Genomic DNA, 27,450 nt, shown 5'->3' on the forward strand with positions numbered 1-27,450 from the left:
AAATTGGTCTTACACTTACATTTTTACCTTATACTGACATATCAACCATTTGGTAGAGGCTGATATTTTAGAAATTATAGGATGTGTTGAAAATAATGCATTGAGTGGATAAATAACGGCATTAAGTGTTAAGAAATGCAATCCAAATATTTTTTTCTTGGTGGCTTATTATTATTATTATTAGTAGTATCCCTGGAAACAGGAAAATCATGTTAAATGAGAATCTGAATTATTTAAATAGCATACTTCAAAAAATAAAGATGATCTAATGTTCAAAATAATATTATTTTGATCATTTTTTTAAATAAATATTTTTCATATGTATTTATTTTGGTACTTTTACCATAAACTGACATCAACCATTTGGTAGAGGTTTATATTTTAGAAATTATGGGATGTGTTGAAAAAAATGCATTGAGTGTGTTAGCGGCATTAGGTGTTAAGTAATGCAAATCAAAGGTTTTTTTCTTGGTGGGGTAGTAAAAGGATTATTATTTATTATTATTATTATTATTATTATTATTATTATTATCATCAATAATAATAATAATAATAATAATACATTTAATAATAATAATACATTTAAAATAACATATTTTACATTACCCGTCTTAACAAGACGGGCATGCTAGCAAAAAATAAGGCAATAAAAATATCTCAATAAAATATCCAGTATAGATATGTTAATAACAGCTGTTTTGGTGATTCAATTTTTGTATTTTTTTAAATTTGAATATTTATTTTTGGTGAAATAAAATGAAATTGATATTTCAATGACGCTTTTAACCAAAAGGCTGATTTTCTGTTTTCTTTTAGGGAAGAACTGTAGCAATATTAATGATCATCTTTGTTGATACCAAATAATAAAAATAAAATTATATTTAAAAATAGCTGATATACCAAAAACTTTCAATGCATATTTAAATCACTTGATCAAACTCGATTTATATTTTATGATTCGCTTGCTGCAGATCACTAATCACTAGCTTAAATATTTTTAAAAGTACTGGCTCCAATATGTTTTTACATTTTATTTTTACTAATATATATTAGTTTTGCTGAATGATGATTATTATTGGACATTATTTCCATTTATTTTCACTCAAAAAATTTTAACTTTTAAGCAGACAGTTCTAAAACAAAGTGCTTCATGTATGTTGGAAGGAATATCTAGATTTTGAACCAAGTACAGTTTAGGTTATCTTTTATATTTTTTTGCAGTAAGGCTTTTTAAAGGTTCAGGACACCCCGGAGAACTTTTTTTTTTGTATTAACAGATGTGTGTGTGTTGAGCATCAGTTAAGACAATGTTAGCACCTGTCAGCTTTAATTGTGGGGAAAACTGGATAATTTTGAGCTTTTGTCAGCTAATTTCAGCTTCCGGGTTTAAAATGATTTTTGGGGCGGGATCAAAATCGGCGACGTAGCGCAGAACTGCAAGTGCAATGATGACACGTCGGTTTCTCATTATTATTCATAGCGGAGTTTTCTTATCCTATGAGAAGAGCCGGCTGCTTAATTATTCATGAGACCTGCCAGACCTGCCAGTGTCAAGCCGAGCTGAGAGACACGGAAACCACGGCACACAGTATTTAGCTGTTCATGAAGGCTGCATTTGTTTCCATCATCCACGGAGTTTGTTGCATGTTTTCCCCCGCGATCCTGTCAGGGCCGATCATACAGCAAAGCTGTATGTGTGCTGCTAGCATTTTTGTCGGGAGAGCAGCACGAGAGTTAGAGAATGGCGGACGCTGTCTTTCATCAGGAGTTCGTTCACATTCAGACACATCGCCGTGCTGCTGTGTTTGCCTAAATCCTCCAGATTACCAGCAGGGTTAATGGTTAAAATAGACGGGTCAGGAGAACTGCTGCACTGAGTCTGCTGGATACGGGGATTGAGGGAGAAGTCCTCATTTATAGCGTTTACATGAACACGATTATCTTTATAATGATATAAATTGTTGTTGTCTGTATATGAAATTACAAATAACAAATGTAGCAGGGCATTAAATCACTGTTCATTTCTTTGCATTTTAACTTTGTAAAATATAAACTCATGCGTCTCCTCTTTGTGTCTCATTTTGTGAGCTAACTGACAACAGCAGTTATTCGCTCCCCTTCTCCCCTGCTGGCCACGCCCACTCCTGCCCGATGCTCGCGGAGCTCCACGCCCATTAATCATGCATCTTTTGAAAAAATTCTGAAGTAGACTCTAACCGAAAGAGGGGGGTGTCATGGCCCTTTAAAGGCATTATTGTACTGTTGATATTTTACCGAACAACCCAACATACTTGCATGATTTTTTAACCCCTGTATAATAACCTACGAAAATCAATGTGATTGATAGTTTCTGCAATCTGACCTAATTTACATGAATGCGAGCGAAATAAAAATGTTAATTTAGCTAGATATTTTTCACAATGTGCGGCATGGGGGCTCAGTGGTTAGCACAGTCTTCTCAAAGCAAGAAGGTTGCTGGTTCGAGTCCCAGCTGGGCCAGTTGGCATTTCTGTGTGGAGTTTGTATGTTCTCCCTGTGTTGGCGTGGGTTTCCTCGTGGGTGCTCCAGTTTCCCTCACAGTCTAAAGTCATGCACTATAGGTGAATTGAATAAACTAAATTGGCTGTAGTGTATATTTGTGAATGCAAGAGTGTATGGGTATTGGGTTATGGCTGGAAGGGTGTCTGCAGTGTAAAACATATGCTGGATAAGTTGGCAGTTCATTCCGCTGTGGCGACCCCTGATTAATAAAGGGACTAAACCGAAAAGGAAATGAATGAATGAAACTGGCCATAGTGTGTGAATGTGAGAGTGTATAGGTGTTTCCCAGTACTGGGTTGCAGCTGGAAGGGCATCCGCCGTGTAAAACATATGCAGTTCATTCCGCTGTGGCAACCCCTGATGAATAAAGGGACTAAGCCGAAGGAAAACGAATAAATGAATAAATTTTCCACAATATGATAATGAGATAAATACAATAAAAAAACTACATTTGCTGCTTGTTTAAACTATTTGTTTAAAATGAGCTGAAACAACACATCATGAAGTTTAAGACAACTTAATTGTTTTAAGTTCAATCTACTTAAATTTGTAAAAACTAACATGTTAACTTAATTCCTTTATGTTGTCCCAACACAAATTGATTGTGAGGAACCCAGCATTTTTACAGTGTAAGTTAAGTAAATAGGGTATATTATATCCTTTGATTTTAAATCACAACCACATTGTTATTATATATTAATAATCTGCTTTCAAAGCTGATTTAATGATGTGAAAACTGAGAAGTTGTATGGGTTGTGAGAGTAATTTTAGTCTCTTCAACTGCTGCAGGCTCGCTTTCGATTTGTTGGCTTGTTCCTCTTGTGTAGCGCTGGTTTCCTGTGAGTAATGTGATGGAGGAAGTGTGGTCTGTAGGGCAGTTGCAGTGAATCAGTTAAAGGCAGGTTTGGGCAAGTCAATCTGGCATCTTTTATTCTGAATCTGCACATCCAGCCTCAAAATCTGCAGGGATGGAGAGATGCATTGGCCAGCAGGGTGGAAATTACTTTTAAATTGATGCCTGTGTGGGTTCATTTTTTTACACACAATAATATTATTATTATTATGATTATTATGATGATGTTTATTAATATTATTATTATTATTATTACTACTACTATTTTAGAGTACACTCAAACAATATATATTTTTTATTTGTTCAAACTACTTATTTAAAATAAGCTGAAACAACACAATTCTTGAGATTTCATTGAGACAACTTAATTTTTTTAATGTTCAATCCACATAAATTTGGTAAAAGTGTTAAGTCAACTTAATCAATTTGTGTTGGAACAACATGAATGAATTGTGTGGATCCCTGCATTTTTTACAGTGTACAATCAAAACAATAATGTTTGTTGTTTGTTCAAACTACTCATTTAAAATCAACTGAAACAACACAATTATTGATTTTTTTTAGGAGAACAACTTAATTGTTTTATGATCAATCTACTAAAACTTGTAAACTTAATTCCTTCATATTGTCCCAACACAAATCGATTGTGTGGAAGCCGGCATTTTTTAAACTGTTCAAACTAAACTGTAAAAATATCTGTAAATTAGCAATTTTTAAATGAACAATTTTTTATTCATGTTTTTATTAGTACTATTACACTGTTAAAAAAATCCTGGTTGCCTTAAAATTTTAAGTTAAATCAAATCAAACTTTTGGGCTCTATTTTGACGGTCCATGCGCAGAGCGCAAAACGCAGGGCGCAAACGCTTTCAGGGCATGTCAGGACGCATTTTTGCTAATTTAAGGACGGGAAAATCCGCTTTGCGCCGTAGCGCATGGTCTGAAAGGGTTGAGCTTATTTTCTTAATGAGTTATAGGTGTGTTTTGAGAATAAACCAATTAGAGTCTCATCTCCCATTCCCTTAAAGAGCCAGCTGTTTCGCGCCAAGCGCATTTGCTATTTACAGGACGTAAAGTAAGTCTAAGTGGAAAAAATGAGCATTTCACAAGCTAATGCAGAAGCTTTTATCCAAACTTACAAGTAAGGATAAACGAATCATCTCAAAATTAGTGTGATTATCTTACTGCAGTTATTTAAAAACAATTGTTAAAACTACAGCAGAATTTGTATAGTTCATGTAACAGTTCAAGTCGTGAAACAGAAAATTATTGTTTTTTTTTTTGTTTTAGTATATTTACTTGCCTACATTTCTTGCTTTTTCAAAATATGACATGTATGTGTATGAATATATATATATATATATATATATATATATATATATATATATATATATATATATATATATATATAAGATTGTAAAAAGGTAATCTTATTTAATTACTTGCAAATGACTAAGATGTGCTACATTATTGTATTATAGTAATCTATTGACATTCTCTTTGTGTTTGAATATTCTCTTGAATGTTTATTATAAACGCGATAAAACAGCATAGAGCCAATAAATCAGCTTTATTATTCATCAGTTTTATAATAACGTCACTATTATTATATGTTATTACGATTTTTATATTATACATAAGCTAGCTAACGTTACTTAAAAGTTATAATTTTGTGGTAAAATATGACATAGACATGCTCTCAAAAGCAAGTTTCCAAATTCGTAAAGTTAAGTCTCATTCAGGTAATATTATGACTACTTTGTAATATGATTTAGTCTTTAAAAACGACAACATTTTAATTTATTTCTTCAGCTTTTAGGAAAAGGTAAGCGCTCCGTACTCTGCAATGTGCATAACATTTACTAAAGTTAACGTTACATAGATGGTGTGTTAACATCTTACCTTTTTAAATGAATTATGTGTTAATCCGACGAGTTAACCGGCCCGTTTTTAAGCCCTTCGCAGGACAAAACAAAGCCGCACTCATCAGAACCAACGAAGCTTTTTTGAGGTCTCAACCGAATCCCGGATTATTGTTTCGGAAGTTACGTTTCACGAAACGCCCGTTTGTGTTTTGCACATGGCCAATCAGCGCTGTGCTTATTTGTCAGTGTCACAGGGGAATTATGGGAGATGAAGTTTCACCGTCTAATTCTAGTATGCCTTAAAATGTAACAAAAAATGACTTAGAAATCAAAGTATAACATTTTAAAATGTAAAATTATTTTATAACACGTCTAATTAAACCCCAAAACGTCTTTATGTTGTAAAACGAGCAAGGTTATTTAAATAATCGATTATAAACGCTATTGTTGGAGACTTTTAACATATTTCTAGTCTATAAAACAGTCCGTCACGCCTTACGCATGAATACCTGATGGGTGAGAATGTCAAAGTCAAGCTTTAATCGCATTTTCACGACCTCTTGATATGGGATTAGTGTTTCCCGCTCGTGTGCGCCCAAACGGCGGCTAAAAAACGCCTCCTCCCGTCCCCCACCAATTCCCCCAACCCAACCCTCCACAGCCAAGAGCACTCACTCCGTGAGCCTATTTACCCTATACCTGCATAATCAGCCTCATCTCCCGCTCTCTCATAACCTATATAACCTAAAACAAAAATAGTAATTCAGCGTGGTTATGATGTTCAACGGCTTAATCCGCAGTTCATGACAGGGCTGTAGTTTCCGCGGGTCAGCAGCAGGTCAAGGATTTTGGGATCCAGAAAACATCACCATAGTTTGGTCCAAGCCAGGAATATCACTTCTTTGGTAAGTAAATATAAAATAAATAGTTTGTTTAAACTCTGCTTTTTTTTTTAAAAGAAGAGAGTTAATTTGATTTATTTATTATCGACAGTGCTGAGGTAAACGTTTAGCATTTAAACCCACCCACTTTAAGTGGTCGTGTTTTCATCATTCAGTATGACAGTTTATTATTAATACACACCGTAAACATCAACACTTAGGTAAAAAATTCTAAATATGTACATTTATAAAGGTTAATAAATGTGTACACGATTTAATAAGTAACAAAATTAGGGTTCGTTTTTATTTAACAAATTAATTTTTAACATTGCATATATAATTTACAAAACATTAAGTGCACTGTTGCGATTTAATCTGTTCATTTTTGACTAACTTAACAGTTAAAAAAATCGATGAGTGTCCTACAAAATTGATGCAGCGGTCAGAGTTCACTATGATAATTGTCTGTCAACATGTACAGTAGACTAAACCTTATGCTCGATAAGACACACGAAGTTCTGAGGAAGGCGCTAGGTTTTTTCCCCAGTACTTGACACTATTATTCATTAAACGCCAGTCTACCGCGTGTATTTTTTTCTCTTTATTATATTATATTATATTATATTATATTATATTATATTATATTATATTATTATATTGTAGATCATTATATTATATTATAAATTATTATATTGTAGATTATTATATTATATTATATGATGTTATATTATATTATACTATACATTTACATATTATAATATATTATATTATATTATTATAGATTATTATATTATGATATATTATGATATGTTAGGCTACATTATTATTTTATAGACTATTTTAAAAATATTAAGCTCTTTTTCACTTACATTAAATAAATGTTACATACGTAGAATTCATCTGCAAAAACAATTATAGGCTTCTATTAATATGTTAAACCTTTTAAATTAACCCTTTTAATTAGCTTTTAAAGTAAAAAATAAAGATGAATGAAATCCGTGAAAATAAAATATATATTAGGCTATACATACAAATTTAATGGTCTGTATAATTATATGTACTGCATTTAATACTATTTAATGTATATATAATTTAATTATTTATTTAATATAATTTAGCATGACTATTTATTATTTGTATAATGTCAAATGAAGGCAGAGGTGTGTGACGGGCGGCTTTTGTGTAATTCGTTGTCAAGGCTGCTGCGTTAGTTTAACACTGCGCTCAATGGAGTTTTGGTCTCTCGATGGAGTTTTTAGTAATAAATAATATTCTATAATTCTGTAATAATAATATGTATTGTCTTTTTTATTTGGACATATGCCAAAGTTATATTTTGGTCTGAACCTGAACTGTACAGAGGAAGGATTTAGCGCTTTTATTGTCCGTGACGCATTAACAGGTGAATTTCCTCTCAGTGTTTCTGCCATGCCTGATCTTTTTTGGGGGCATTTCGACGTGAACGTCGGTAAGAAACTGCTTCATTCGTTTTAAAACACAAAGCCTTTGTCAAGTGATAATTCAATTCTCCGCTTGAATCCCTGTTGAGTGTGTATAATTGCTGGCAGAGCCTTAACTTCTCTCGAGGTGGCATCTACCACGGGAATACAGGTCAAAATTAGTAAACACGACATATTTCCTCGCTCGTGAAACTACACTTCGGACTTGACATTTATGAGGTTCAGTTATTAAATTTTGTTATCAGTAACCCTTTTTTATTTAGCAACTTTTTATTTTGTAAAGTTTCTATCCAAAATTAGGAGGCTAGAACCATATGTTGGAGCAAAATGTGCTTTGTAGCCTACAATATGATAATATTATTATTTATTTGTGATTATAATATGGTGTTTTCTTGTGCTTAATGAGTTTTAATTTAGTAAAGCTTTTTATTTTGTTGCATTTTTCAATGAAGGCCATCTTTTCATGCGTTGTTACCGAGGGAACAGACGCGACGCGCGCTGCGCAACAGCAAATGTGTGCTCCGCATGAAGGCACTTATAAGAGAAATGACTTTATCCTTTTTCTTTATTATTATTATTATTATTATTATTATTATTATTATTATTATTATCCCTTTGACCGCCCGCTCTAAATGGTTGACCTTGTTTTCACTGTTTTAAATACTGGTTTACACACACAGCATTGTTGGTTCACAAAAAAAAAAAAAAATCAAACAAACATAATCCTGTTGCGCTTCTGCGCTTGATATAGATTTTATTGTAAAAACAAACAAACAAGAAAGCATGTTGAATGAGAATCTGAATTATTTAAATAGCATACATAAAAAATAAAGATTATTTAGTGTTCAAAAATGTTTTGTTTTGATAATTTTTTAAAATAAATTGGTCTTACACTTACATTTTTACCTTATACTGACATATCAACCATTTGGTAGAGGCTGATATTTTAGAAATTATAGGATGTGTTGAAAATAATGCATTGAGTGGATAAATAACGGCATTAAGTGTTAAGAAATGCAATCCAAATATTTTTTTCTTGGTGGCTTATTATTATTATTATTAGTAGTATCCCTGGAAACAGGAAAATCATGTTAAATGAGAATCTGAATTATTTAAATAGCATACTTCAAAAAATAAAGATGATCTAATGTTCAAAATAATATTATTTTGATCATTTTTTTAAATAAATATTTTTCATATGTATTTATTTTGGTACTTTTACCATAAACTGACATCAACCATTTGGTAGAGGTTTATATTTTAGAAATTATGGGATGTGTTGAAAAAAATGCATTGAGTGTGTTAGCGGCATTAGGTGTTAAGTAATGCAAATCAAAGGTTTTTTTCTTGGTGGGGTAGTAAAAGGATTATTATTTATTATTATTATTATTATTATTATTATTATTATTATCATCAATAATAATAATAATAATAATAATACATTTAATAATAATAATACATTTAAAATAACATATTTTACATTACCCGTCTTAACAAGACGGGCATGCTAGCAAAAAATAAGGCAATAAAAATATCTCAATAAAATATCCAGTATAGATATGTTAATAACAGCTGTTTTGGTGATTCAATTTTTGTATTTTTTTAAATTTGAATATTTATTTTTGGTGAAATAAAATGAAATTGATATTTCAATGACGCTTTTAACCAAAAGGCTGATTTTCTGTTTTCTTTTAGGGAAGAACTGTAGCAATATTAATGATCATCTTTGTTGATACCAAATAATAAAAATAAAATTATATTTAAAAATAGCTGATATACCAAAAACTTTCAATGCATATTTAAATCACTTGATCAAACTCGATTTATATTTTATGATTCGCTTGCTGCAGATCACTAATCACTAGCTTAAATATTTTTAAAAGTACTGGCTCCAATATGTTTTTACATTTTATTTTTACTAATATATATTAGTTTTGCTGAATGATGATTATTATTGGACATTATTTCCATTTATTTTCACTCAAAAAATTTTAACTTTTAAGCAGACAGTTCTAAAACAAAGTGCTTCATGTATGTTGGAAGGAATATCTAGATTTTGAACCAAGTACAGTTTAGGTTATCTTTTATATTTTTTTGCAGTAAGGCTTTTTAAAGGTTCAGGACACCCCGGAGAACTTTTTTTTTTGTATTAACAGATGTGTGTGTGTTGAGCATCAGTTAAGACAATGTTAGCACCTGTCAGCTTTAATTGTGGGGAAAACTGGATAATTTTGAGCTTTTGTCAGCTAATTTCAGCTTCCGGGTTTAAAATGATTTTTGGGGCGGGATCAAAATCGGCGACGTAGCGCAGAACTGCAAGTGCAATGATGACACGTCGGTTTCTCATTATTATTCATAGCGGAGTTTTCTTATCCTATGAGAAGAGCCGGCTGCTTAATTATTCATGAGACCTGCCAGACCTGCCAGTGTCAAGCCGAGCTGAGAGACACGGAAACCACGGCACACAGTATTTAGCTGTTCATGAAGGCTGCATTTGTTTCCATCATCCACGGAGTTTGTTGCATGTTTTCCCCCGCGATCCTGTCAGGGCCGATCATACAGCAAAGCTGTATGTGTGCTGCTAGCATTTTTGTCGGGAGAGCAGCACGAGAGTTAGAGAATGGCGGACGCTGTCTTTCATCAGGAGTTCGTTCACATTCAGACACATCGCCGTGCTGCTGTGTTTGCCTAAATCCTCCAGATTACCAGCAGGGTTAATGGTTAAAATAGACGGGTCAGGAGAACTGCTGCACTGAGTCTGCTGGATACGGGGATTGAGGGAGAAGTCCTCATTTATAGCGTTTACATGAACACGATTATCTTTATAATGATATAAATTGTTGTTGTCTGTATATGAAATTACAAATAACAAATGTAGCAGGGCATTAAATCACTGTTCATTTCTTTGCATTTTAACTTTGTAAAATATAAACTCATGCGTCTCCTCTTTGTGTCTCATTTTGTGAGCTAACTGACAACAGCAGTTATTCGCTCCCCTTCTCCCCTGCTGGCCACGCCCACTCCTGCCCGATGCTCGCGGAGCTCCACGCCCATTAATCATGCATCTTTTGAAAAAATTCTGAAGTAGACTCTAACCGAAAGAGGGGGGTGTCATGGCCCTTTAAAGGCATTATTGTACTGTTGATATTTTACCGAACAACCCAACATACTTGCATGATTTTTTAACCCCTGTATAATAACCTACGAAAATCAATGTGATTGATAGTTTCTGCAATCTGACCTAATTTACATGAATGCGAGCGAAATAAAAATGTTAATTTAGCTAGATATTTTTCACAATGTGCGGCATGGGGGCTCAGTGGTTAGCACAGTCTTCTCAAAGCAAGAAGGTTGCTGGTTCGAGTCCCAGCTGGGCCAGTTGGCATTTCTGTGTGGAGTTTGTATGTTCTCCCTGTGTTGGCGTGGGTTTCCTCGTGGGTGCTCCAGTTTCCCTCACAGTCTAAAGTCATGCACTATAGGTGAATTGAATAAACTAAATTGGCTGTAGTGTATATTTGTGAATGCAAGAGTGTATGGGTATTGGGTTATGGCTGGAAGGGTGTCTGCAGTGTAAAACATATGCTGGATAAGTTGGCAGTTCATTCCGCTGTGGCGACCCCTGATTAATAAAGGGACTAAACCGAAAAGGAAATGAATGAATGAAACTGGCCATAGTGTGTGAATGTGAGAGTGTATAGGTGTTTCCCAGTACTGGGTTGCAGCTGGAAGGGCATCCGCCGTGTAAAACATATGCAGTTCATTCCGCTGTGGCAACCCCTGATGAATAAAGGGACTAAGCCGAAGGAAAACGAATAAATGAATAAATTTTCCACAATATGATAATGAGATAAATACAATAAAAAAACTACATTTGCTGCTTGTTTAAACTATTTGTTTAAAATGAGCTGAAACAACACATCATGAAGTTTAAGACAACTTAATTGTTTTAAGTTCAATCTACTTAAATTTGTAAAAACTAACATGTTAACTTAATTCCTTTATGTTGTCCCAACACAAATTGATTGTGAGGAACCCAGCATTTTTACAGTGTAAGTTAAGTAAATAGGGTATATTATATCCTTTGATTTTAAATCACAACCACATTGTTATTATATATTAATAATCTGCTTTCAAAGCTGATTTAATGATGTGAAAACTGAGAAGTTGTATGGGTTGTGAGAGTAATTTTAGTCTCTTCAACTGCTGCAGGCTCGCTTTCGATTTGTTGGCTTGTTCCTCTTGTGTAGCGCTGGTTTCCTGTGAGTAATGTGATGGAGGAAGTGTGGTCTGTAGGGCAGTTGCAGTGAATCAGTTAAAGGCAGGTTTGGGCAAGTCAATCTGGCATCTTTTATTCTGAATCTGCACATCCAGCCTCAAAATCTGCAGGGATGGAGAGATGCATTGGCCAGCAGGGTGGAAATTACTTTTAAATTGATGCCTGTGTGGGTTCATTTTTTTACACACAATAATATTATTATTATTATGATTATTATGATGATGTTTATTAATATTATTATTATTATTATTACTACTACTATTTTAGAGTACACTCAAACAATATATATTTTTTATTTGTTCAAACTACTTATTTAAAATAAGCTGAAACAACACAATTCTTGAGATTTCATTGAGACAACTTAATTTTTTTAATGTTCAATCCACATAAATTTGGTAAAAGTGTTAAGTCAACTTAATCAATTTGTGTTGGAACAACATGAATGAATTGTGTGGATCCCTGCATTTTTTACAGTGTACAATCAAAACAATAATGTTTGTTGTTTGTTCAAACTACTCATTTAAAATCAACTGAAACAACACAATTATTGATTTTTTTTAGGAGAACAACTTAATTGTTTTATGATCAATCTACTAAAACTTGTAAACTTAATTCCTTCATATTGTCCCAACACAAATCGATTGTGTGGAAGCCGGCATTTTTTAAACTGTTCAAACTAAACTGTAAAAATATCTGTAAATTAGCAATTTTTAAATGAACAATTTTTTATTCATGTTTTTATTAGTACTATTACACTGTTAAAAAAATCCTGGTTGCCTTAAAATTTTAAGTTAAATCAAATCAAACTTTTGGGCTCTATTTTGACGGTCCATGCGCAGAGCGCAAAACGCAGGGCGCAAACGCTTTCAGGGCATGTCAGGACGCATTTTTGCTAATTTAAGGACGGGAAAATCCGCTTTGCGCCGTAGCGCATGGTCTGAAAGGGTTGAGCTTATTTTCTTAATGAGTTATAGGTGTGTTTTGAGAATAAACCAATTAGAGTCTCATCTCCCATTCCCTTAAAGAGCCAGCTGTTTCGCGCCAAGCGCATTTGCTATTTACAGGACGTAAAGTAAGTCTAAGTGGAAAAAATGAGCATTTCACAAGCTAAAAGTTAACAGTTTTTTAACAGAAAACTGATAAACAGAGCATCTACTGCGTGAGAATGAGAGATAATGGAACTACTTTCACATTCGCTCTTGGATAGGGAAACCTTTACGCACAGACATTAATTAGTCTATAAATAATTAATTTCTTTTGTTAAGTGCAAATATTCGTTTCAAAACTATTTCTAAATTCAGTTCATAATGGCTCAGTGGTTAGCACTGTTGCCTCACAGCAAGAAGGTTGCTGGATCGAGCCCCAGCTGGATCAGTTGGAATTTCTGTGTGGAGTTTGCATGTTCTCCCCATGTTGGCGTGGGTTTCCACCGGGTGCTCCGGTTTCCCCAACAGTCCAAACACATGCAGTATAGGTGAATTAAAGAAACTAAATTGGCCATATTGTATGAGTGTGTGTGCATGTGAGAGTGTATGGGTGTTTCCCAGTACTGGGCTGCGGCTAAAAGGGCATCCGTAGTTGGCAGTTCATTCCGCTCTGGCAACCCCTGATAAATAAGAGATTAAGCAGAAGGAAAATGAATGAATGAATATGTTTCTTAAATGCCATGTTTTATTATGTAAATGAGGCACTGTTTTGATAAATAAATGTTCATTTGCATACATTTCTAGCATAGAAATCTGTACGCTGGATGATGTCAGATTTTTTTTTTTTTTTTACATTAGAAAAGGGGTTTTAAGCATCCTTTTTTATCACTCCATAATTTAGACAATACTACAAATTGCCAGAAATGTTGCCTATAATCAGGCAAATTCTATGTAAACACATCCCACTGTAAAAATGTCTGAATATTAATAAAACTGTAAAGTTTAGTGTATGTAGATCTCCACCTTGGAATTATCAGGTTCTATCTGCGTTCTGAATGATTTTGAGATATTGAGCTTCAAAGTTTTTGCATTCCATAGCAAACAGTGTGTGTGTGTAACATTTGTTTTTTAAAATAAAAGTCTTAAAAATGTAAACAACTTATAAAAAAACAGCCCATAATGTAAATAAGTTGTCATTTAATAAGAATATATGAATAACACAACTTTGACAAAAATGTCAGATAGAACCTTATAATTCTAAGGTGACGAAATGCTGCTGAAGTGTAGATGTAAGCAGGAGTCAAAGCAGAAGACAAATAATGTCACTTAGGGTGCTTTCACACCTACACTTTTGTTTCGGAATGTGTCTCGTTTGCCCAGTTAGCGCGGTTCGTTTGGCATATGTGAACAGGGCAATCGCGCTCTTTTCCGTGCCAAAGTAATCGCTCTGAGATCGCTTGAATGAGGTGGTCTCGGCTCGATTGAAACGAACTCTGGAGCGGTTCGATTGCAGTGAGACAGCGATCTGATCCGAGCGCGGTTATATCACAGTGTTTTATGGATATGTAATAAGCATACGGCTATATGAAGAGAGAATTATGAGTAGGGCGGGAAGTTTCGCGAGTCTCCGGATGCCCGCAAACGAGTGATGATCTCCCGGTAATCTCGCGTCTCCCTCCCGGTCCTTAAATAGGCATCGTCGCGCACACTTCTCACCCCTCCCCACCGCATCTCTCCTCAGACACGTCGCGCGCGCACCCTGTCAATCACCACCAAACCACCACCTCTCCTGACAGCTGAGCGGGACGCTGCAAACAAACCCTGACACTCTGACCAATGTAAGGAGAGTTTACTCGCACGTGACTTGTTTCAGCTCTTTTGGTCCGATTAGAAACTTTGCAGTGTGAAAGTGAACCGCTCCAAGAGCAAAGAGCAACAATGTAACAATTGTAATCTCTGTTTCGGAACAACTGAATCGATTCACAGGTGTGAAAGCACCCTTAAAAATGTATTGTGGATGTTTTCTTTACAATGACTGGAAAAAAAAGATTTTTGCCTGCAGTTGAATCTCGATGACCCTTAACTTTCATAGCAAGAATCACAAATACTATGCAAGTCAATGGTTACAGGGTTTCTAACATTTTCCACTCTGTAATTCCTTAACCTGATTTCACCAAGTAGGAAAGGGTCCTGTATTAACATCTACAGTATGTTGATCCTGGAACAACATTCCAATCAGCCAATCAGAATGAAGGGATATGTTTACAGTTTATGTTAATTTTAAACTTGCGGTTAGGTTTATGCACTTCCACATGAGTGTTATCTAACTATTATTCTCCTCTGATTTTGGGAATAATTTACAAATTTACAGTTATGGTTGGGTTTAGGTATTGAGAATAGGTTTGGATTACATTTTCCAACAAAAACGATGTTCCAGGATTAACATACTGTAGATGTTAGTCCAGGATCTCATCATACTTTACCGTTAATTCCGTTAATCATTTATTTACCCTCATATAGTTTCAACCCTTTATTTTTTTACATCATATACTGTGATGAAAACAAGCCCACCAGCTCGTCTCCAGGGGGAGAAATTTGAGTTCGTAAGGGGAAAAAAAGCTGGCTTACTCGCAAAGCACTGTCATGCAAGGTCATGTTTATTTACAGTGCCAAAAAGTTCATCCACATGTGCAAAATAAAGAAAAATCTAAATGTACCAAAGAAACAGCAAACAGGAAAATAAAATCTGCAAAAATACACTCCAGTTAAATCTACAAAAATAAAATAATAATAACGATAATAACAGGTATCCACAATATAAGAATTCGCTTGAGGCACCACAGTAGCACTCCTGCATCGACTTGGTAAACAAGTGTTGTTTAATAGTTGGGCTCTGGCTTATGTAGCCCAAATTTTGACTGACTGCATGGGGTCTTTACCATGCTTTCTTAAAGCACATTGCTTTGTCATGAATGTGCTCTAGTAAATCTTGCTTTGCTGTGATTTTCAGTGTGATCTGCCCTGCGGTGGATTGTCCAACATCCAAGATGTCCCAGTCGTCCACCGCTGATGAGGGTCCAACCTTTGAGCACTTGTGGAGTACCCTGTGAGTTCATTCACACTCATTAAATACTTTTTTTGTCGTGTCACGTTTAATTTGCACTATTTATTGCATTCTAGTTAATTCATTTTAAGGGATAGTTCACCCAAAACAATTTATTCCCCTCACTTGTCCAAACTGCTTTTTTATTCTGTTGAACACAAAAGATGATATCCTGAAAAATACTGAAAACCTGTAACCATTGACTTACATAGTGCTTGTGTACTATGTAACCATTGACTTACATAGTACATTACTATGAAAGTCAATGATTACAGGTTTTCAGCTTTCTTCAAAATATACTTAAACAAACAAACTTAAACAGGTTTGGAACAAGTAAAGGGAGAGTAATAATACGTACATTTTAATTTTGGGCTGAACTATCCCTTTAATTGAGTTTGCAAATTTGGTTTCACAAATATAACAATAATAATGTAAATAATTTGAACCAATTCATGCATTTATACTTCAATATTCCATCCATTAATGTAATTGAATAAATATATAGTAATTATAAAAGGAACGCAACAATTCATTTTTCACTACGATAATGAGAACTGGTGGTAATGCGTTCAAATTGCTTGAAAATATTGCTGTATTGCACAAAAGGGGGGTTTGCAAATGTTTTTTTTTTTTTTAATCACTCCATAATTAAAAAAATGCAACAAATAGCCAGACATGTTGCATATATCCAGTATGAACACATCCCTTCGTAAAAATATCAGAATCGAACAAAAAAAAAACTGTGAATTTTAAAGTATGTAAATGCTGCTGAAGTGAATCATTTATTCATTTAATTTATTCATTTAGTCATTCATTTTGCTTCGGCTGAGTCCCTTTATTTATCAGAAGTCGCCACAGCACAATGAACCACCAACTATTCTGCCATATGTTTTACGCTGCGCTTCCAGCTTCAACCCGTTACTGGGAAACATCCATACACTCTCATTCACACACATACACTACGGACAATTTAGTTAATCAATCAACAAATCAATCAACAATCAGCCCTCGCACACATTAATGGATCTTTTTCTGATCCTATAAGTCTGTGGTCAGTAGTTTTGGGAAATATAAGCAGATTTTTCAGTATGATGCTAGCATCTACTTTCTATGTGAAGTTATTTTTAATTTTTTACTGCAATTGTCACATCCGTAACGCTGGAATTGCTCACATGTAACTCTCTATACCAGGGGTTTTCAAACTGTGGGTCGTGACCCACTAGTGGGTCGCACAGTGAACAAAGGTGGGTCGCGGAACATCACATAGCTGCAGCTATATTTACATTGCGGTGAATCAAAACCAGTACGGTTGACGGCAATAACTTAAAAGCCTCTTACCCTAAAAATATCTAAAGTGTGTTTTCTACAAAAAGACTAAGCTGGTTATGTTTCACAGCTGTCTTTTTCTTTTTTTCATGAAGTTTATTCATAACCTATTTCGAGAGGAGCATGTGATTATGATCACACGGCTGGTTCTGCATTTGCATGCATGATCCACCAATCAGGCCATTCCTAACCCACTATAAAGAGCCAGGGTTTTTTCACTACAGTCATCTTCGACTTGAAGAATCCCCCCTTCCACCCCTACCTTTTCACCTTTCCCTCCATAGGGCAGCACGGTGGCCCAGTGACTAGCACTGTCGCCTCACAGCAAGAACGTCACCGGTTCTAGTCCTTTAACAGGCCGGTGGTCGTTTCTGTGCGTAGTTTGCATGTTCTTCTCATGCTTGCGTGGGTTTTCCCCGGGTCCTCCGGTTTCCTCCCACATTCCAAAAACATGCACAACAAGTAAATTGATAAATCTAAATTTTGCAATACAGGAAATCTCATAATGCAGTATATATTTTAATAGCATTCAATTTTTAGTCATCAGCTCTTATCAAGGGGGAACCTTCGAGCTCAGGGCTCTCTCACGGGACAGCATGCCAAACTTGCTTATAATCAATCATCAGCTAAGTGTGAACTCTTGAAGCTCGACATTACGAGCACTGCTCCGTTTGAGCTCTTGCAATCTTCGTTTAGCCGGTAGAGCTCGCGCAGAGCGGAGCTCTCAGTAAGGGACCATCGGAAAAGTGTTTTTTTTTTCTTTTTCTTTTTTTTTTGCTCCATCCTGCGTGTTTTATTTTAAACACTACTAATTTTCTCTTAAATGAGCACAAACAGTTATTAAAGTAGTCGAATGCTTCATTGTAGATCTGTGCATTCTTACATTAACACCTCTTTGCGGCTCTTCACTAAATAACTAACTTTAATCAGTATGCAAATACAATTAAAAGTGAAATAGATTTTATAGCTTTATTTTTTTCTGGATAGGCCATTGATATTAATAGGCTTAACCCTTTTATTTTATTGTCAATATTTTCTAATGTTTGCTATGTATTCTATTTGAAGCTATTTGTTGTCCCATATTTTTTACATCCCAACGTTGACAGATTGCTAATCAATAAATAGCTATAGCGCTATCTGTTAGTTTAAACGTCAGCTAATGTTATGGAAGGGCATAGATGTTATGGAAAATAGTAATAGTAATGTAACTACCCCCATCATTCCTTCCTCAAGCAAATGTGTAAATATTAGATCTATTCGGCAATAACGTTAATTGCATCGGCATATTTATCTGACGTTTTCCCAGCTTGTAGTAGTCGATCAAAAAGCGATTTAATTTCTTATGACTGTACACTAGCAGTGGAATTTACTGCGATGTGACGGGGCTTGATCATAATCCAGGGGCTTGATCAAAGGTTGATCATATTCTCTTCTGAAAAAACAAGAGTATCTTTTTCAACAACAAAAAAAAATGATCAGAGTTACAGCCAGCATTCCACAAAAAGCACTTCGAGCCTCATTTTGTGCATATCAAATCGCAAAATCCAAAAAGCCGCACACCATTTTGACTGCTTTGAATGGATACATTTTTTTTTTCCCCATTTTTCCATGATAAAATATTATGGTGGGTCTTGAGATTGAATTACTTGCCTAGGTGGGTCCCGGAATAAACAAGTTTGGGAATCCCTGCTCTATACAAACCTATATATCTGCCCCATGTGGCTCATCATTTTCATATTAGCAATTTGCAAAAAGACATGATAGAGAGCAGCTTGTGGTCTGAATAACAAGGTTTACGGTTGTCTTACAAAGCTTTTAACGATTGAATTGTTTCAAATTTTGATGATCTAGCAGTGATTGACGCAGCATGTCTTCGTGTTGTTCCAGTGAACCCGACAGCACGTATTTCGAGCTTCCTCAGGCGGGACACTCAGGGGACAGAGCTTCCAGCAGCCTGCCCGGCAACCGCGCTGAGGTCTGCATGGACGTCTACCACATGAGAGACATGAGGGACATGAACGACAACGTCATGGTAAGAGTACGCTGGGGAAAAAACCACACACACATGCTTTAAATAACTTTGAAAACAACATATCTTAAATCCTTTCGCAAGTAAGTTTTAAATACTTACGCTGACGTGACTTTTTTTATTGCGACTGTTATTTAGAATGCATCGCTTTACAGTTTCCATGACATCGTGTCTAGTTTATTGGGACAGCCCCCAATTTTTATTTATGTAAAATTATCTGTTAATTAACAGTCCGTTTCCATTTAGTTTTTCGGTTGTGAATTGCATTATGGGATGTTAATCTCTGCTTTGTCAACTTTTGATGTTGAAACTAGTAACTTACGGATATTTGTTATAGTGTATATATTGTGTTTTGTTTATTTTTTATCTTCCCAGCAACTTATGACAAACATCAACATTTGGCAGACGGAGGAAAATGAATGAATAACTGAATTTTATATCTATAAATAAAATTTTCTCACATATAAGCATACATGTGTATTTATATTTACACAAAAGTAAACTGTACATACAGTTAAATGATGTCAAAACAAACTTTGATTTTGAATGTGATTCATTTTTGCCCAGGGCTGGTTAGAATAAAGTAATATCATGTAATAATTCTATAATAAATATTAAATAAAAAAAACTTTAAATAAAAGTTTTATTTAAAAACTTTAAATAAATCAACCTGCCCTGAAAAAAATATTCATTGGATTTTCGTAAGGTAAAATATTTTTAAGGTAAGTGTTTGCTTACAATTTATATGGGCTGAATTTAAACAAACACATTAATTTTAGTATGTTCAACTTAATTTGTTTGTTTAAATTCAGCTCATAAAAATTGTTTGCAACCACTTACCCTTAAAGAGTAAATGCAATGAATCTTTTTTTTTTTTTCAGTGTATAGTACCAAACTGGTTTCTGGATTTCCCTCCTTATCCATCCGGATTCCCTCCTCAATCCCTAGTTTCCCTCTTGTGTGCTGGTTTTTCCCTCCCTTCAGGCTGTGTGTGAGACTTTAATTAGAGAGAAAAGCCAAGGCAGGAACAATGACACCTGCTCCTGCCTCCCATATGGGCCACACCAGCCGGGAAACACTAGCAGGAGAGATCAGTGGACATGCTCGATCACCACATACACTCAAAATAAATCAATTTAAAAGTATTTTTTCACACAGTGAAAGAAAGTTGATTACTTTATTTGGAGTTGTTTACCATTATTTAAATACTTAGACTTCAATTCTCATAATGATGGATAATAGTAAGTGTTTATTAAAGATTGAACTGTTAAATGTGCATAGATTAATATAGTAAAACAAATGAAGCTATGTGTAATACTCAAAAATTATTTCAGTTTTCTTATTTAATCATTTGATGAAGTAATAAGGACAGTATTGTTTCAGTATTCCTAAAACATGATTGTACCCCTTAATAATCATTTGATTAAGTTTTTATTTAAGTAAATTTTTTGTGTGTTTTTTGTAGTTTTTATTGACAATTTATATATATATATATATATATATATATATATATATATATATATATATATATATATACACATTAAAACATGATGTTTTAGCAAATCAAGTTACATGTACAAATACAAATACAATATTCATACAAATATTTGGCAACTTGCGGAAATAAAAGAAGTTAAAGGTTTATAAACATATAGTTTATATATATAGTGCGTTCACGTGCACACAACAGAGTGACATCAGTAAAAACAAATTCTGAATCAAAACTTTTTAAAATCCTGAATCAATATTGGTTGTTAGTATATTGTTTAACAGAGAAAAGAAATTTTTCACAGTATGTCCAACACAATCTCACGGCAATTCGTAACTTTTTGAATTAGTAGCTAATTCGTATGAATTCGTACGATCTAATTCGTACAATTTAGTACGATTTGCTAATCCCCCAATGACGGTTGAGCGTTGGGGTGGGGTTAGGTGCCACACCTCCTATTTAAAATCGTAAAAATTCGTACAATCGTTTACAATTCGTACGAATTAGCCACTAAACTGGCAAAACGTACTTACGTTTTCTCGTGAGATCAGGCTGGGATGTCTGATAATATTTTTTCCTCTGGTGAAAGTCTTATTTGTTTTATTTCGGCTAGAATAAAAGCAGTTATTAATTTTTTAAACATTTTAAGGACAATATCATTAGCCCCTTTAAGCATTCTTTTTTTACAGTCTACAGTACAAACCATCGTTATACAATAACTTGCCTAATTACGCTAACCTGCCTAGTTAACGTAATTATCCTAGTTAAACCATTAAACGTCACTTAAAGCTGTATAGAAGTGTCTTGAAAAATATTTAGTCAAATATTATTTACTGTCATCATGGCAAAGAAAAAATAAATCAGTTGCTCCAAATTGCTTAAATCAGAGATGCCTTTTTAAAACTATTATGTTTAGAAAAGTGCTGAAAAAGTCTTCTCTCCGTTAAACAGAAATTAGGGGGAAAATAAATAGGGGGGCGAATAATTCTGACTTTCCCCATGTAATATTTAACAGAGCAAGGACATTTTCACAGTATGTCTGATAATATTTTTTCTTCTGGAGAAAGTTTTATTTGTTTTATTTCGGCTATCGCCCTGCGTTAACCAATCGGGAGCTTTCTCAAGTAGCGGCCATCATCCAGGCACAGCTTATGGAGAAGTTGGTGAAACTCCAAGCGTGTTGTGCCTCTGAAGGATCTAATAAACCCAGAAACAATGTCAAACGAGTCCACGTCCATTTTTCAGTCTCCCATATCACGTAAAGCACAAAATCAACGCTATTTGGCAACGAAACAAGCGTGATTTCAGGTTTGCTGTAAAGTGAATTTTATGCACGAATTAAGCGAACTGCACACACAAGTTCATTTATTCATTTTTCTACAGCATAGTCCCTTTATTTATCAAGGGTCGCCACAGCGGAACGAACCAACAACTATTCCAGCATATGTTTTACACAGCGGATGCCCTTCCAGCTCCAACCCAGTACTAGGAAACACCCATACACTTTCACATGCACACACACACTCATACACAACAGCCAATTTAGTTCATTCAATTCACTTATACTGCATGACTGTGGGGGAAACCGGAACACCCGGAGGAAACCTACACCAACACGAGGAGAACATGCAAACTCCACAAATAACAACTGGTCCAGCCGGGACAGCAATATCTTGTATGTATGTATGTATGTATGTATGTATGTATGTATGTATGTATGTGTATGTATATATATATATATATATATATATATATATATATATATATATATATTAGGGATGTAACGGTATTGTAAATACCGTCATACCGCAATATTAAATTTTTTCGATATTACCGAAGTCGCATGACTCGGTAAAACTATAGGTCTTCTGAGAAAATTTGCTCAGGCGAATGAAGCGAACGGGAGCTAGCTGAAACTTCATTTCCCATCAGCCCCGGCGTGGCCATAATCCTTTGCGGTCTGTTGTCGCTACAGATCCAGTAATGTGGAAATGGAGTGTGCTGCTAGTAGCGGAGATGAAAAAAAGATGGAAATGATCGAACCTAAAGCGGGTGTTGTCGCCGCGCGCGTGCTGAATAGCGGTGCTGTCGCGCGCGTTCTGATCAGCTGTGTTGTGGCGCGCGTATTGTAAAGCGCCGAGGGGGGGTTGAGCGCGCATACTCGAGAGGTGTTGTCGCGCGCCTACTGAAGGGCTGGACTGGACGGAGGTTGTGTCGCGTCGCGGGGGCACCTTTGATCGTTTTGGAAGGGCATTTTCTATCCAAGACTAAAAAGGGCATGTGCACTGCACAGGTTGAGCCCTATGTGTGCACGTGCCTGCAAGTTGGGGAATACAACTAATAACAGTCATGGGGACTGCAGAAACACAGCACACTGTTCAGATTGATGCAGACATTGACTTGTACCGCAAAGAGATCTCTATCTCACTCATGGTTTGTCTTCTCAAGTGGGGGAAAGACAATGCACAACGTTACCCACTGCTGTCAACCTGGACCAAGTCATATCTCTCTTGTCCCAGAAACCTCAGTCCCAAATGAGAGGGGTTTTTTCTGTTGCAGGGGACATTGTAAATACCCAGAGATCCCAGCTTTTACCAGATTATAGTTATATGATAATTTTCCTTTAAACCCATCTCTATCTAAGTGAGTGATTAAATGTTGAATGTGATGAGTTTTCAACAATACTAAATTGAAACTTTATTTTTTTTACATGGTTTAATAATTTTTTGTTATTAAAATTGAAGTTCCTGTTTCAAAGCTAACAGATAGATGGCTAATTTGTATGTCATTGACACTTTTGGCACTTTTTTGGAGTATTTTCAAAAGTTTTTTTTTCCTGTAAATGATTCAATAAATACCGTACCGTGACATTCATACCGAGGTATTACCGAACCGTGAAATTCTGATACCGTTACATCCCTAATATATATATATATATATATATTTATTTATTTATTTATTTATTTTTTATTATTATTATTTTTTTTTACTATATTTGAGGTTTGTGAAATTTGATAGCACGTCATGATTTTGCCATGTAAGATGTGATCCTGGAATCAGTGCGAAGCAGTGGCGCAGTAGGTAGTGCTGTTGCCTCACAGCAAGAAGGTCGCTGGGTTGCTGGTTCGATCCTTGGCTCAGTTGGCGTTTCTGTGTGGAGTTTGCATGTCCTCCCTGCGTTTGCGGGGGTTTCATCTGGGTGCTCCGGTTCCAATTCTGTTTCCAGTCCAAAGACATGCAGTACAGGTGAATTGGGTAGGCTTAAATGTCCGTAGTGCATTTGTGTGTGTGTGAATGAGTGTTTGTTGATCTTTCTCAGAGATAGGTGCTGGCTGGATGGGCATCTGCTACGTAAAAGAAACGTGCTGGGTTAGTTGGCGATTCATTCCGCTGTGGCGACCCCTGATTAATAAAGGGACTAAGCTGACAAGAAAATAAATGAATGAATGAATGAATGACTTGATCCTGGAATCCTGGATTAACATCAATGCTGATCCTAGAACATGATTTTTGTTCTAAAATGAAATCCACACCTATTCCCTACCCCTAAACCCAACCATGACAGGAGAATAATAGTCGGGAAACAATCATGTAAAAACCTAACTGTCTAAACTTAACATAAACTGTAAACATATCCCTTCATTCTGATTGGCTGATTGGAATATTGTTCCAGGATCAACATAGATGTTAATACAGGACTATTTCCTTCTTGGTGAAATCAGGTTGAGGAGTTTGATAGGGTCATTAAGGTGGATTCAAAAATGTATTTAGAGGTGATACTTGTTGTTTGATATGTTTATTGAGATCTATATCTTGTGCAATGTCTATATTTTTGAGTCTCTGCATCGGCGGTTTCATAACCCTGCAAAATATCTTGTTCTAGGAAATATGGATTTTCTGTCCTTTTCTGAGATCTTCAACTTAGACTTGGACAAGTGTTGTTGTAGAATATATTGATTTGTTTGTTTTGGCTTTTAAACCGCCCCGGCCAGTGGCTAATCTATCTTTTGTGAGGTCTAGCATAACAAGATGGTGAATGAATAGAAAATAATTAGCAAATTTGAAATCCCAGTCTGACCATCCATCCATCCCCCCTATTGCAAATAAAAATGGTACAGCTCAAAAGAGAAGCAGGCAAGCCTAGACCTGCTTTTTTAGTTAATGAATAGTCATGAAGCCAGAAAGAGGGAGGGGCTAGAGATTTGTTGTTGGCTGCATCTGGAAGCTGACAGGGCAAGCAGAACTGGCGGAAAATCAGAAAATCAGTTTCTTGTACTGGAGTTGTTGTGAGAAGTTGGTTTCATTCAGAGCATCTGAAGCGAAGGGGTGAGACGTGAAGGACTGAGAATTGCACAAGTCACCTGTATTTTCGGGGAGGTCACATGACCAGACCGGTGGGAGAATCTCCCCTGTCTTTTGCCTGCCTTGCGGGATCGCTACAATGCTGTGTGTCGGTGACCTGCCTCATTACTACAGCACGGTAGGTGAGCAGATTTGCAATGATTTCATTGATTTTACAAAAGGAAAATCATTTCTTTGTTCACCGTCTGGCTTGAAACTACTTTTATGTTATTTTATTATTTTATTGTGACTTTTGTTTTAGTTACTTTTACTTTATTTAATTTTGTTGACTTATTTTATTTTATTGACTTGTTTTATTTAATTTTATAAACTTTTATTTTATTTTATTGACTTTTGTTTTATTTATTTTATTTTATTATTATAAATTATTATTTATTATTATTATTATTATTACACATTTATTTTATTTAATTAATTATTATTTATTATTTGTTTTATAAATTATTATATTTTATCATGTGAATTGTATTTTATTTACTCATTTACATATTTTTATTTTGTTTATTTTTATTATTAGAAAATATTATTTATTTAAAATATTATTGGTATTGTTATTATTATCAAGTATTATTATTATAGTATTTTATTTTATTTTATTATAAATTGTTATTTATTATCATTATTATTAATGATAATGTTTTTATGTATTTTTATTTTATTTGATGAATTATTATTTATTTAAATTGTTTTTATTATAAATTATGATATTTTATCAAATGAATTGCATTTTATTTACTTTTATTTAATTTATTTCATTGTTATTGTTATTTAAGTCATTATTTATTTAAAATATTGTTATTATTGTTGTTATCATCAAAGATTATTATTAATATTTATTTTATTTACTTTTATTTTATGTATTTATTTGTATCATTATAAATGATTACTTATTACAAAATTTTGTTATTGTTATTATTATTTTTATTGTTATTATTAGATTTTATTGTTAATATTTTTAATTTATTATTATAAATTATTATATAATTATGTTATTATTGTTATTAATTATTGATATCAGTATGATTTAATTTCGTTTACTACTATTTTATTTGATAAATGATTATTTATTTAAATGGTTATTAAGAATTCTTAAATTATTATTATTTTGATTTGTAATAATCACTTAAACATATAAATGGATTTCCTGTTGCACTATTGAAACAGCACTTCTAGTACTGCATTTGTTTTGTAAATGATTTGCAAAAATGGATTAAAATTGCTAAATAGCAAACTTACAATATAACTGAATGATATGATGCACAAATGCACTTGATTATTCAAAAATGTAATTATATAAAATATGATGCATTAAAGCTGAACATACAGATGTGGACAAAACTGAAAAACCTACAATGGTCACTAAAATAACTGGAAAAGTAAGGATTAATCAAATATTGCTGAAAATAAACGAATGGAAATCAGATATTGCTGGTTCAACAGAGGCAATAAACAGGCAAAATAATAAAACTGGCCTGGACAAAATTAAAGAGTGTTTTTTTCCACGTCTGAAAGACCATTCTGAAAAACAATTCATATATATTAAGACATTAGTTATGTGACTAATATTGGCCTTATATGCCGCTAGAAACTCCTTGAAAAGCTTACCTGTTGATATTTTTTCTGCTCACACTTTGGTAACTAAAAAAGGATAATATTCAGACTTTCTTCTGAATATTCAGAGCATTTGCAGTATTAAACTTGCAGAGGACTAGTAATATTTTGCTCTTTTGTTATTTTACTGTTATCTATGAAGTCTATTTAACTTCATTTGGTTAATACCAGGAATAAACAAAGTGATTATGAATAAGTGAGAGTAAAACCCACAGCAGATATTAGCAGTTTGTTCTGTGTACAGCAGAGGGTGCTATCTTTACATCTAAGGAAGATGTATTTTAAACGTTTCCTGCAGACAGATATAAAAAATCTGGTCAGAAAACAAAATGTATATATCATTCCTAATAAAGTAAAAGAACCTAATTTTAAAATATGACATTGATATTACCCATGCAATGATTTTATTAGTAAGTTTAAGGAAAGTTGTTCACCTTTGTGTTGTTTTTGTAAAATGGAGCTGTAAACAACAAAATGCTTTTGGTCCCAAGTTTCCCTATAACTTTTTGAAGTGTACGATAAATTTATCAATATGATTGATAAAAAAAAAATTATTTATGGATTGCAACTCTGAATTATTGGAAATGGACAAAACAACAAGCATTGTTATGTTATTTGGAAAGTACCAAATTCAGAAAACAAAATGTAAACTCTTCAATCTAAACCAAACTAAACTCTTTTCCATTGATCTAAAAAATTAGCGGTGGCACGGTGGTTTAGTGGTTAGT

General features: G+C 34.2%; 1 protein-coding gene across 5 annotated transcripts in view; it reads left to right on the forward strand.

Annotated features, from left to right (window-relative positions):
- The first annotated feature begins 5,932 nt into the window (after window positions 1-5,932).
- The window catches only part of tp73 (tumor protein p73), an 89,525-nt gene continuing 68,007 nt past the window's right edge, over window positions 5,933-27,450 (forward strand). For 2 of the 5 annotated variants that reach the window (XM_068222888.2, XM_005167294.5), the window contains exons 1-3: window positions 5,933-6,164; window positions 15,813-15,908; window positions 19,119-19,263. In XM_068222888.2, coding sequence (XP_068078989.1) covers window positions 15,850-15,908; window positions 19,119-19,263 — 204 coding nt within the window. In that variant the 5' untranslated portion in view covers window positions 5,933-6,164; window positions 15,813-15,849. 5 annotated transcript variants of the gene reach the window in all.

The sequence above is a fragment of the Danio rerio genome, chromosome 8, assembly GCF_049306965.1.
Source record: "Danio rerio strain Tuebingen ecotype United States chromosome 8, GRCz12tu, whole genome shotgun sequence".
NCBI lineage: Eukaryota > Metazoa > Chordata > Actinopteri > Cypriniformes > Danionidae > Danio > Danio rerio.